The following is a 14,434-nucleotide window of genomic DNA, read 5'->3' as shown; positions in this document are numbered from 1 at the left end:
GTAGATGTAATCCTGACTGGAAACAAGAGTTTTCTTTGTCACAGAAACCAGGTTATGCCCTAGGAAGGTGGGTGCCGATTAAAAGGACACAGCAGATCCAAATAGAGACAAACAAGAGGTGAAGACAATGCATGAAAACAGACCTAGAAATAGTGCACTTACCAAGGATTACCAAGAATAAGAAGGATTGCTGGCAGTTAACGTAGACAGAGAAGGAAGTCCTGAAAGAGCCAGGCTCTGATTTGGGATTCTCGTCTCATGAATTTGTGAGAAAATAAATTTCTGTTCTTAGAAGCCCCACTAAGTGTTTCTGCTATGGCAGCCTGAGTCACTAAGACGGATACATTCACGACCTTGACTGTGGTGATGGTTATTATAATTATAGTCATGTGGCCAAATGTATCAAGTTGTACACCTTACATATGAAGTTTATTGTGTGTCAATTATACCCCCAAGAAAGCTGGCTTTTTGGGAGGGATTCTAACTACCTCTTGAATTCAGAATTCGTTTTTATTCATGTATGTATATTAAAGAAAACAAGATCTAGCAGTTCTTCTGTAAATTAGGGACCCTTGCACTAGAATACAGTGGAATTAAGAGTGCTATGGATTCAATTAAGCTCCTCCAAAGCATGTGTCAAAAGCCCTAATCCCTATTCTTACCTACTGTGAGGAGCCCAGGTGATGCTGTTGGGGAACTGTTGTACGCTAAATGCAAAGTCAGGGGCTCAAACCCACCAGCCACATCTCAAGGGCAAACTAAGGCTGTTTGCTCCCATAAAAGTTTACAGCCTCCATGGTGCCCAGCTATCAAAATCATAGCGTCTTGGATCTTACAGGTCTGAAGTTAAACAAATGGCCATCTAGCAGAGAAGCAACAAACCCACATGGAAAATACACACCAGCCTGCGTGACCATGAAACGGCAACGGGATCAGGAAACAGGCACCAAAAAACCCAAAACAGAACGGGGCAGGTTGGAGCAGAGACCCCATACCCATCTGTGGACAATGGGACATCCCTCACAGAAGGGATGAGTCAACCAGGGTGCAGTATAGCATGGATGAAACACACACTATTCCTCGGGTTCTTTGAGGCTTGCTCACCCCCCACTATCATGACCCCAGTCCTGCCTTTCGGTTCTGGCTAGACTGGACCATATACACTGGTAAAGATAAGAGTTCAGGACACATGGAATCCAGGTCAGATAAACCCCTCCATAACAGAAAGGGGAGTAGTGAAATCAGGAGGGTATGGGAAAGGTGGGCGCAGGAGGGTGAGAAAGGGGGAACCGATCGAAAGGACTGATGCATAACCACCCGCCCACCACCAAACCCCAGGGGACAAACAGCAGAAACGTGGATGAAGGGAGACAGCAGTCACTGTAAGATATGAAAATAATAATAATATATAATTGAACAAGGGGTCATGAGGGTGGGAGAGGGGGTACGGAGGGAAAAAAAGAGGAGCTGATACCAGGGACTCAAATAGAAAGTAAATGTTTAGAAAATGATGATGGCAACATATGTACAAATATGCTTGATAAAACTGATGTATGGATTGTTACAAAAGCCTTAAGAGCTGCCAAAAAATGATCTTATAATGGCTCTCCCCCCTTTTGGGGGGTTGAGATGTCAGGGCTCAGCCAGCCAGAGATGGAGGGCTGTTGTCACCTGCTCGGCCTATTGGACGACGACGAGATCATGGCCCTGTGCGACACGCTCACCAACCGCCTGGTGCAACCTGAGGAGCGCCACGATGCCATTTGGGCGCTATCAGTCTACAGTCAACGTGCAGAAGCACTTCCGCCGCGTAAACGAGTGCCCCGAGAAGCAATATTTCAGTGCTTGGCAACACAGGGGAGACTATATCTGCAGCTACTGAAAACACCACCTCATTCCGCATCGAAAGGTGGCTGGAAAAGGCAAGCGCGGCTGCGAGTAGACACGCCGGGGCTGCGCAAAGAGAAGCCGCCCAGCTCTTCCACAAAGAAACGCAAGCCAAAAAGCCGAAACAGCTGATACTCGACGACCAGGAGGAGAATTTTGGCACTGGTTCTCTGAGCTTCCGGATTCTCCGAACCCTTTGCTGGCACCGCCACCTGCTGACTGGGGGCACCGCACTCTGGCACGATGCCCAGCCCAGGTGTCATTACAATACTTCAGAGCACACTGCGACACGTCACCATGGAGCAGAGACCGTGCGCCTTGGTCCGCGGTCACGAGCGAGAGAATGTCTTCTCCCAGTCCCGGCTTGGGTGCCCGGCACGGTCCACCGCGGGAACGCTTGCCTGGGCATTTTTCAACAAATTTTTGTACTCATCCGTTGCCCTTTTGTGGAAAAACTTGGATAATCACATGTATCGATCTGAGAGTTGTTGGAGAGTTCACTTGCTCCGGGAACATTACAGCCACCAAGTGTTACATTTGAACCAAGTGCTTTGGAGGCGTTTCATAATGTCATCTCGCTGGGGAGACCCACGAAGCACGGCTTCATGGGGCGCAAACAGTGGACGGTGGAGCTGGAGACCAAGCTGTCTGCACTGGAAACAAGCGCTGTCGAGTTTATCTCAGAAGCACAAAAACCTTCCCCACAGAAATGTCCAAATACTGTCTCAGTGACGTCCAATTGATTTCAGGTGTGAAGATGGACATAGTTTAGTGGAAATGCCCTTTCTGACTACAAACTGACATGCGAATACTTGCGTATTTCTACATGCCTTGCAGCCAGTGTTTGCAGAGCATCATGCAGTTCATCAAATAAATCCCACTGAGATGTTACCGCGGACGGTGCGCCTTAGAAACCGGATCTCCTTTCATTTCACTCAGTGGCCGTTCTGATATCAATGCTTTTCACGTGGGAAAGGATGAATAGCGTCCAGAGCTTCATCTCATATTTCTTACCTTCTTTTGTGCAATTCTACATAGTTAAATATGTCACAAACGCATCTCACTACAGTGTTGAAAAACAAAAAAAAGGTAGAGTTATAATGTAGTATCATGTTTTCATTTTAGAAAGCATGAAAGATAGGATGTTTCTAATGCAAAACATCCAATAATACAACAAGTGGAAAAAATACACTTGTTTAAATATTTGACAAAAACGTTTCAGCTGTCCATTACAGTGCATATGAAATATCTTAGATAATTTAACATTTTCTCAACTATTTTGGGAATGATATATGCTGCTCCCAAACAGACCTTATTCTTACTAAGTATTGACAGTTTTATAGAGCATTTATGTTAGCACTTTGTGAAAGAGACAAACTGTTGACATTTTTAAAAGGTGTATTAGGTTTCTAACTTTTAAGCAACTTATTCTTTCTTTTGATTAATCTTGAAAGAGGTCACAAAAAACTGCAGTGTTTCAATATGTGCATGCAGACGTGTATATAGATACATCATACATGAGAATCATTGGGAGTTAACTGATTCTACATTTCTGTACTGTATTTGAGTTACAGGTTGTATTCCCAGATTAAATTCATAATTGGTGAAAGTTCAAAATCCTTACTACCCAGCAACTGTATTTAGTTTTAATTTACAGAAGTGCTATTGGAGGAAGGAAAAAAAACCTTCAAGTTGAATTGTGATAATGTATTATACATGTTGTTTTATCTCTAACTGCTCATGATCGTCTAGTGTGATTGATTTAGGAGTGATGGAAGTAAGAGGAAAAAATGTATCTTTTAAAAATAATTCTATGTCCTTTATGAGGAGTGTAATCTGTTATGACCTAAAATACGAACCTAATAAAGGAGGGAAATCTCTGTTGCTTGCTGTAAAAAAAAAAAAAAGATCTTTAAAAAAAAAAAAAAGAAAGAAAAGACTTTTAGCCTTAGAAACCCCTATGTAGAATCACCATTAAGTTAGTATTGACTTGGTGTCAGTAGGCTTGGGTTGTTTTTAGTTTTTATACCTATTTCCATATTCCACTTGATATCATAGGGCAGAGTAGGCCGTCTTTTGTCCATGGATCTGCTGGGGTTTTGTTTACAAAATGGGCTGCTAATCATAAGGTCAGCCATTCAAAACCCCAGCAGATCCATGGACAAAAGACAGGGCTTTCTACTCTTGCAAAAAGTGACAGTCTTAGAGTTCTACTGTGTCCTATGATGTTGGTTTGAGTCATGCGTTGGCATCCACATGACTATGATGGGTAGTAAGGTGAGTTTGGTTTGGTACCCTAATACTGCCTCATTAGCATAAAAAACTCATTATCAAGTAGAATATGGAAATGAAGATGACCAAGGAATTGAGGAACAGAAGCTAACAGAGACATTAACCTTTCCCCAGAGAGATCTTTCACGGAAAGGGTTCCCTAGAGACAACACCCAGAATTCAGACTTCTAGCCTCCTGAACTGTAAGAAAATAAACTCCTGTTTGTGGTATGTGTATTATATAAACACTGTAATGAAGGATTGGATAGCGAGGAGTCTGGTGCTGCTCTAACAAACACACACAATCTGGGGGTGGTTTTGCAATTGGATCATGGCTAGAGGCTGAAGAAATGTTGACCAGCGTCTTAGTAAGGTCCTACTTTGCCTTGAAGGGGCTGTTGGAAGAATTTGGGCCACCAAAGACAAGGCCGATGAGAGCTAAGAAAATGGAGAGCTGAGCTGAGTGCTCCCATCACGATCAGAATGACAACACAAAGTGGTCGTTCAATGTGCTTCTGGTGAGAGGGACAAGGGATTGGAAATTGTACGAAAGGTGATGCTTTATGTACTGTCCAAGAACTTATCTGAACTATGTTCAAATGTTTGAGGGAAGGTAGATTTTATAGGTGCTGAACTTGACTATTTGGCTTAGGATATTTTAAACAATGTCTTAAGCGACACCAGGGTTTCTCTTTTCTGTTTTCAATAGAATGTAAGGTGAAAAAAGAGGGATTTAGAATGAGCTGTGCAAAATAAAACCAGGATGGAAAATTCTCTTGTACAAATAATAGACGCATTTCCTAAAATTCTTACCTATAACTTGTTGATTTAATCTTTTGTTGAAGACATTAAACCCGTGACAAATAAATCCATTCCACCATCAAGGCAAATGTCCTGAGTGGGACTATTTTCAATGGGTCAAGAGGAATGGGCCACTGCCCCAAGCTGAGGGGTGGAGCTGCCATGCCCCAAAGGCAGGAGAATGGAACTTACAAGGGCTGCGGGGGAGGGTGGTGGTGGTCCAGTTGCCACGCACATGGACGAGGATAATGGAGTCACTCAAAGTTAAGGGAGAAGAGTTGCCAACCTGGTGGGACAGGAAGGTAGGCCAAAAGCCAGGGCCCAAAGGTCTCCATCCAGAATGGAGGAAACCTGGCCAACACTCACAGTATGGAGGGCAAAGCTACTGCCAAATGTTCCTAGAAAACAAAAATTATTGTCACACCTTGGGAGTTACTTTAATTTGCTCTCCTGGATTGTGGAATTGATAACTTATATCCTTTCCCCTCCAGTGTCGAATATTTTGTAATCAAAATGCCTACCTTGTGCATATTCCACTAGTTCACCTTGGAAGCAGAACTCAAGTACAAAGATGGAGAGGAATTTTGCCTGAGGATGAACTATGCCTAAAGATTCCATCAGAATCTTTGATTTAGAAAATTCAGAAGATGATGTTTGAGACATAGAGTTGATTTAAGACTTAGGATATGAGGTAATAAGGTAAATGCTTTTTGCATGTAAGAATATAAACTTTGGAGGGGCCAAAAGGTAGAATTTTAGTGCCTGATTTACCTGTCCCCCTCAAAGCGAATGCTGTTAATTCTAATGAATATTTAGATTATCTAGTAAAAGACATCTGTGTTGAGCACTGAACTCTTTTTAGGATCTAGTACATGGGATTTGATGGCAAACAGCAACTCAAAAGATGTGCTAGGAAACTGAAGGGGCAGTGGGAGCTTACGTAATGGGGGGGACAACTCCGCAAAGGAAGGATGGGGATGACTGCACACCTGGAAGAACGCAGTCAGCGTCACCAAACGGGACATGAAGAAATTATTGAATTGGTGTATGTTCTGCTGAGCATGTTTTCAGCAGCAAAAATCAAAATAAATTGTATACGAGGAACAAATTAGAAGCAGTCCCTACTGAAGGAACACTGGATTTCTGTTCAAAGTGAGGGTGAAATCTAGAAAGAGGGTGATGGTGGTCGTGAAACAAGCTAAATGTATCTTATGTCACTGAATTGGACGAAGAAAAACTGTGCAAACAGCAAGTGTTTCTTTATATATTTATCTCCCCCCCCACCCCACTCCCGAAAAACCACGCTCAACACTAGACACATGCATGGAGTTAAGGAATATGTGGATGGAGAACTGGCGCGTTCTAGCTTGGTGGGAACCATTCCACAGTGAAAGTACCTTATATACTCATGTATAAACCGAGTTTTTCAGCATTAAAAATATGTGCTGAAAAACTGGGGTTCGGCTTATACACGGGTCAGTGGTGTCCCAGCGAGGTGTAACATCTCACGGGTGACTGCCGTCCCTCCGCTGTTCATTCAAAGCCCCACTGACACTGCAGGCCTTTGAATGTTTGTTCACTCACATCTAACCAATCAGAGCCGTCCTATGACGTGTACCTTTGAATAAGCCTTTTAAAGACCGTGTGCGAAGGATGTGGCATGAATGGATGTCATCTGGTCAAGCCCGACTAATAAAAGGAGGAAATCTCATGAAGCCTGACATAGAGTTAATAGTAAGGTGGGTTTGAGGTGCATGGGAAGACATTCTAGAAGATATGGTGTGACGTGCCTTCCAGAAATGTAGTATTAGCAATGCTGTGGATGGCAGTGAAGACTGCTTTGTATGAAAATGACAGCAGTGATGGTGATGACGGAGATCTCAGTGAGGACAGAGTCTATGATGACCTCACACCAGATGAAGCTCTGCATTGGGATACGGATGATGATGAGGAATCCAATTTTGAAGGATTTTAACTCTTTGCATTTTAGCTTGGTTGCTGATTAAGCTCAGGGAATAGTACTCTTAAGGTATAATTGTTGATACCTTATTGTTTTTGTTGAACCTATTTTCCACTTACTGTGCTGGTTTACTAATGTTAAATGACTTGTCCTTTTATTTGTGGTTTTTATTTAAAATAAATATATTATCCCACTGATGTCTCAATTTTTAGTAATTTTATTTTCATTTGTTTTGATTATTGAAACTCATCAATAGCTTCTGCATTTTCCACCCTAGGCTTGTACTCGAGTCAATCAGTTTTTCTGGTTTCCCAGGTAAGAATTAGGTGCCTCGGCTTATACTCGGGTTGGCATATATTTGAGTATATACGGTAATTCTCAACTACAGCTCACAAGCTTTCCTCGGTCAGAAAATCTCGTTGAACAAGATGGAAAAACAACATTCCTCAGCAGAAGGAAATAAATAGCAAAGCCCCACAGAAGCACAAAGTCGCTCAAGTAGTTCACGATCTCTATAGTACAGAACGAGAAAAACAATAATAAACAGGGCTCTGTGTCAGAGGCCCCGCCCCCGGCACGACAATTTGGTAAGAAGCCTCAGGACACTCAGCAGACAGTTGTGCTCATAGCTGTGGTTTTTTACAGCAAAAGGGAAAAAGCACACAGCTGTGGGCAAAGCTCTTCTGAGAAAGCACAGAAAATGATGACAAACTCCCAAACTCATTCTATGAAGCTAATATAACACCGATACCAAAAGCAGACAAGGGTCCTAAAAGAATCAAGAACTACAGACTGGTATCCCTAATGAACATCAATACAAAAATCCTTAACAAAATCCTGGCCAATAGAATGGTAAACACACACAATGGATGGAGTATTACGTATCCCTAAAGAGCAGCGATGAAAACATGAAGCATGTCGCCTTTGGGAAAGACATAGAGAAGATTATGCTGAATGGAGTTAGCCAAGCACAAAAGGACAAGGACGAGTCCACTGAAGTAAGTTCAAATAGCACAACGGGGATAGAGAAAAATGAACATATCATATAGTTTCTGGACAAAGGACCAGGTACGCTGGCAGGGGTCAGAACAAACCCAAGGATGCGTATGGCATCAAAAATAAAAAAGAAGAAAGCAAAAAGGTGCAGATAGCACTGGGACTGAAAGACATCGTTTCCTCCTCTCTCATGCCTTTAAGGCCCACAGAGGGAGGAGGGAATAAAAAGATGGCAACGGGGGACCAGGGCACTAATCCACCCATGAGGAAGAGGCATTGCTTAAGTCTGAGCAGGAAAGGGAGACAGAGAGCAGACCTCATTCCAGAGTGCCAAGCCTTGAGGGTGATGTACCTGCATGTACAAGTTCATTAACAGAGAGGCCTGTGGGGCTGGCCCCAGTCATAGTGTCCCTTCCCCAGAGGACAGAATGACAGAGGACTGTACTGAAGATACAGTCCAAGGAAAAGGGCTGATCTGTCCTGTCCACATGGGAACAAATTAAGAGGGACAGAGAAAGTAGATCTCATTCTGGCCACCAAGCCCTGAGGGCAACACACCTGCTCAGAGCAGCTAGTTCACAGAGGGGACTGTAGGGCCGGCCCCAGCTCACAACATGATGTCCCCTCTGTACATCACAGAGCTACAGAACACAGCACCGAAGATACAGTTCAGGGAGTGCGGTCTGTCTGAGCCCCCACATGCGGGCAAACCAAGTGGGGAGCGCAACAGATCAGCAAAGGGAGCACAGCTACCGAGTCTGAGGAATCCCAAGAGCAGACTCCTGATTCTGAGGGCACCTCATCCGAACTGGTCGGGGATATTCACTAAGGTCAGCAACTAGACCTGGAGCTATTTATATGGGCCTCCCCCTCCCCTTTCTTTTTCGATGTCTATCTCTATAAGATAAGCGGGACAAGCAATCCCAAGGAGAGAGCAGCTGGTTCCAAAGGAGCATGGAGTGGTGAGGCAACAACGTCAGGGACAGGGTAATAGCAGGGATCTCAAATCGACAGTGAGGAAGGTGTAGCCTTCCTGGTTGTGTTTGATCAATTGAAATGTATCTGAAAGGAATTAAAGAGAGGGAAATGCTTGGTGAACATGATGGAGGGGCAAGAGGAAAGAAAAAAGAAATAGAAAAAAGAACAAGGAAGTAAAACTTATATATACAAGTATAAATACAGATATGTGAATAAAGAGAGGTATATTTGTCTATAGATAAATATATTTATGTAAATACAATAATGAAGCAGATGGACTTTGGGCCTTTACTTAAATCCTCACTCCAGTACAAGAATGGTTTGTTCTAATAATGTAGTAATGTATGATACTCACCTTCCCAACATGATCACTACAGACAAAATGGGTGCATTACTGATGATGCCTGGTTATTGAAAGATATAGCACCTGGGATCTTAAAAGCTTGAAGTTAAACTAGTTGCCATCTAGCAAGAAAGCAACAAAGCCCACATGGAAGAAGCACACCAGCCTGTGTGATCACAAGATGTCAAGGGGAAGAGGTATCAGAACTTCAAAAACAAGAAACCAAATTGACGTGAAGGAGTGTAGGCAAAGTGGAGAGCCAACGCCCACCTGTGAGATACTGGGACAGTCCCTCCCAGAAGGGCCACACATACATCCAGGGTGCAGAACAGCACTGACGAAACTCTTAACTATCCTTTCTTTAGCTCTTTAAGATTTCCTCCCCCCACTATTATGGCCTCAGTTTTGCCTCACTAATCTTGCTAGACCTGTATATTTGTATAATTAAGATCGCTCAATGCACAAAATCTAAGCTAGAGAAGCCCCTCAGAAACAGTAATGGAAGGAACAATTCCCTGAGAGTATGGGAAGAGAGGGAGTAGGTGGGAAGGGGGACTGATAGCACTGATGACTGTGTACCACCCCCCCTCAAGGGGACCAAGACAGGATTCTAGGTGAATGGATACACTGGATGCTGTAAGATAGGGCAATAATAATAATAATTACATACATGTAATTATTATATATATGGGGGTAAAAGGGAGCTGATATCAAAGAGTTCACGAAAGAAAATGTTTGGAAAATGATGAAGGCAGAAATTGTACAACTATGCTTGATCCAATTGAACTATGGATATTATAATATCTGTAAGAGCTTCTAATAAAATATTTTTTAAAAAATTGTTTATGGCATACATTCCCAATCTTATTTGGCCTTCTACCCCCCGCCCTTTTAAAAAAATCATTTTATTGGGGGCTCATACAGATCTTATCACAATCCATCTATCCATCCATTGTGTCAAGCATATTTTTACATTTGTTGCCATCATCCTTTTCAAAATATTTTCTTTCTACTTGAGCCCTTGGTATCAGCTTCTCATTTTTCCCTCCCTCCCCCACCCTCTGTCCCTCCCAAGCACTTGATAATTTATAAATTATTATTATTATTTTTCCCTACTACCCCTTTTTAAAAAAAATAAACTACTCAGTGCCCTCCTGGCAATTAAAAATATTTGTACCCTAGCCCATTATTTAGGATAAAGTATAGGTAACTGACTTTGTAGCCTCCCCCCCGGAGCATTCCAGTGCCCCCCAGGGGGTGGTATTATGAACTTTGGGTGAAAAATTATCTAGGGGACCATAAAAATTGCCTGAGGACCTTGTAGATTGATTGTCTATCTCTGGGGAAGCAATGCAGATTCAAGGCACAGGGCTGAATCCTTGGAACCAATTTGAAATCCTGGTAGACACTCTGCCTATCATGCAACACTTCCCCAAGCGACCAGAAGGAAAACGGCAGTTGAGTATGAACCAGATTGTTCACACATACAGTTTACACCCAGTGAGCCGTCCTTTCAAGACAGAGTGGAAACACGCTAGAAATCCAAGTTCCCAAGGGCCAGGCAAGGTTCGATCTTGCAAGCAACTGCTGTCTACGGAGAGCAGTTTCATATACAGGGTCTCTGTGCATAATATCCACTTTCTGTTGAGATAAAAATATAAAACTTTCTACTGAGGAAAAAACGGAGCAGTTTATCCTTAGAACCTGTGCTTTAAAAGATAATTTGACAATATAAAAAGGTTATTTTGGAAGGAGGTTGATTTTAACTTAGGCTCACATGAACTAGATAGGCAAGAGAGAGGTGACACAGCAAGGGATAAGTTATTTGAATAAAGTACAGAAAGGTGGTCGGTCATAAGAGGGGTTGACTGTTCACTTACAGGACATGCCACGTCATCTGTCCTTCAGCAACCATGGTTTAGAGAAAGGCTTTAGGATATCTATAGGTGGCTGAAAGAAGGCTGTTAGGTGACTCAGAAATTAAGACTTAAAAGGGTGAAGAAATGATGAAGAGGTAATGAAGCAAAAATAATATTGATGAAAAAATGCTTCAATAGTATCACTTAATATTTCATGTAGAGGACTAAAGATCCAAGGCAGGACACCTGCAATTTATACATTCCATTAAGAGAAGATAAGGGTCAGGTAAAAATAGGATATGTAAATAAAAATAATAGAAGATACATATGAAAAATATTACAGAAGCAGCAATCAGCTGCCATTAAACATTGAACTATAAAATCTTGAATACATAAGAAGTACATTCAGAGTTGGGGCATGTGCATATTCACAGGTGCTGTGTATATATGCACACACACAATTAAAGCTATCTGAATTGGTCATGTAAGAGTGAGATAGCGTGGAGAAAGTGGTACTATAACCTTGAGACATAATACAATGTTACGTGCAATGTAAACATGTAATAGTAAGTTCATATAGAAATACTATTCCAAAAGAAACTTTCATATAACTTTTAAAACTAAGTTTGGGCCTTACATATTTCTTTGCCAGTTAGTTGTGCTATAAAAGAGACATAAGAGGCCGAATGCCTCAACTCACATCCCACTTTTGCTGACAAGGCTTGAAGCTCTGAGTGAAGTACTTAGGTTCCCTAACCTGATCTCAAAGGGGTCGTGGTAGCACAGTAGCCATGCCCTCGACTATCAAACCGTCAGTGGTTGGAGCCCATTAACCACTCCACTGGCAAAAGATGAGGCGCTCTGCTTTGGCAACCCTGCCTTATAGGGTTGCTATGAGCTAGAATCAACTCAAGAGCAACCTACAATTTCCTCATGTTTGTTGTGAGGGGCTAGTGGGTCAATGTTTGACACACAGTAGCCCAACTGCCCGAATGGGTGTTCCAGGCTGCGAGCTTTGGAGCCAATTTCCAGGTTTGCCTCCAGCAGAGCTGTTGGGTGTCTTCAAATCACTAATCTTTTGGTCAGCAACTGAAAGGTTAACTATTATGGCACAAGGTTCTGCAAATGTATGGTAAAATTCATAGTAATCTCAAAGTCACAACAATTGAGGACTATATACTTGTAAACTATAAATCACTATTATAGAAAACATAATAATCATCACTGTTAAATCCCTGAGTGATGTAGTAGTTAACTACTTTTAAGCTTGGCCTCTGGACCCTGAGGTCAAGGTCTGATGGATTCTTACTAGCTGCCTATCTTTGAACAAGTTATTTAACTGCTACCTGACTCTCAGGCCTCTTTAGCAAACTGGGTACCATAATCACACCCACAGTAGTGTCAGGACTTAAGTTAAACATATTTATGTACAAAACAGTATTGTATTGACTGGCACATAGTAAAATATACGAACACTAACATCTATTTATCACTATGTACTAGGACACATACATGACACTGAACACTTCCTCTCATTTAATCCTCATAGTACTCTTCTAAAATTGATTTTATCTTCATCTGTCAGAGAGGTTTCTGAGAGCGGCATCTGGGGCCCAGGATGACCAGCAGGTAAAGAAAGCGTTAGTCCATTAGTCCACAGCTGCCCAGCACCCTGCTTGTGCCATCTCCTGTCCTGTGCATGGCAAGCTGACGACGTAACTGAGGAACAACAGAACTCATGTCTAGACGGGATGAGACTCTTGACAGGAGAACAAGTGCTTCGCCTGGCTCAGGTTTCCTGAGGAGCATCGGTGTTAGCTCGTGAAGAGACAGCTTATAAAAGGGGCTTCAAAATGTTCCTAGGAAGAGTCCATTCTATTTTAATTCATTTTCCATGAACATGTTGAAGCTCCCTAACACAAAATAAAAATGCCGCACATCATTTCAAAGCACTACATCCCTATCAAGAACGTTCATGTCTGTTATCCTTTGAAGTACAATGATGAGACCGACCAGAAGAAGAATCCCTTTGAAACAATCCCACTGCCATCAAATGGATCCGACTCATAGCCATCAAGGTCCGAGGAGCAAAGCTCCATCGGATTTCTGAGGCCAACATCTTCATGGGTGCAGAGCGTTTCCCTTGATGATCGCCTGGTGTGGCTTCACGGGCTCGAACTTCTGATCTTTTGGTTAGAAGCTCAACGCATCACTCACTATTCCACCACGGAAAGCAAACCATGGCTCCACACTGCAGATCCCACTGGTTCGTTACAAAACTCCCATCAATTTACAGTGCAGGGCTGCTAACTTGCCCTTGTACTCACCATTTGCAACTTCTTCTTATCCCTAATTGCATTGCTGTGGGCCGCCTCAATTGCTGTGTGGTGCTTCCAAGCCAACTCTTCCAGCGTCTTAGAGTGAGCCTCGTTTAATTGGGACACCTCTTTTTCCAATCTATTTTGCAGGTTTTTTAGCTCTGTTTCATAATATTCTTGCTGAGTTTTCTTTGCTTCATTTACTTTCTAAAATTAAAACAAAGAGTCCATTAATTGGCACCTGCTTGTTTCATTACTGCTGTTAGTATTCTGCGTACCCTGCAGACGTGTGACCCCGAGTGACCCAGTGCTACCGAGCCCAGTCTGTGCAACGCGAGGACACATCACTGTTCCCAGAATCGGAGCAGAGTGTCAGGGGCAAGACAAATAAATCTGGAACAAGACATCTAACTATTCGTTCAGAACCCAATCTGAGCACATCTGCACGTTGGAGAGAGAAAGGCTTCCTACATGCCAAATCTGTACCCCAAATGGCTCAATTTGCCCACTCAAATGACATTGCTCACGATAATTTACTGAATAGCGATTTTGTACCTTTTCAGCGTTACAGTCTAGTGATGATAAAGTAATCAAAAGCCGATCGCAAACAGTTGTATGCGTCCCATGGAAGCAGGTGTGCGTTATGTGCTGTGGGAGCGCAAGAAGGGAACCAGATCCGGGCGGGTGGGCGGGCTGAAGGTGGAGGGAGTGCGTGTGTGAGTACGTGTGCGTGCGCACGTGCTAAGGATAACACAATCCTTCATCAACTCTTACAAAAAACCTTTAAGGTTATTGTTCTTTATTTATAAAGCAAAGCTTAGAAACTAAAGATGAGAAAATAACAAACCTAACTTCATAAAAGTTGATTTTTATAACCATTTTACTACTCTCCAGCATTTTTTAATTGTACAATGGAAAGTAAGCAACTTGGTGACAAGAGTAGACAGATGAATGGCAGTGTATGCCACCTAGCAGGGTGGGCAGAGCATGGATACAAGGCTCAGAGGCAGGCAGGAATCAA

At 42.6% G+C, this 14,434-nt stretch overlaps 1 protein-coding gene across 2 annotated transcripts in view; it reads right to left on the bottom strand.

Annotated features, from left to right (window-relative positions):
- FAM184A (family with sequence similarity 184 member A) overlaps nucleotides 1-14,434 on the bottom strand; it is a 147,279-nt gene that overhangs the window by 74,452 nt on the left and 58,393 nt on the right. For both annotated transcript variants that reach the window (XM_075553947.1, XM_075553948.1), the window contains exon 5: nucleotides 13,423-13,620. In XM_075553947.1, the coding sequence (XP_075410062.1) occupies nucleotides 13,423-13,620 (198 nt within the window). The remainder of the gene's footprint in view (nucleotides 1-13,422; nucleotides 13,621-14,434) is intronic.

This window comes from Tenrec ecaudatus, chromosome 7 (assembly GCF_050624435.1).
Source record: "Tenrec ecaudatus isolate mTenEca1 chromosome 7, mTenEca1.hap1, whole genome shotgun sequence".
In the NCBI taxonomy this organism is placed as follows: Eukaryota; Metazoa; Chordata; class Mammalia; order Afrosoricida; family Tenrecidae; genus Tenrec; species Tenrec ecaudatus.
This window is presented reverse-complemented; position numbering and strand designations above follow the sequence as displayed.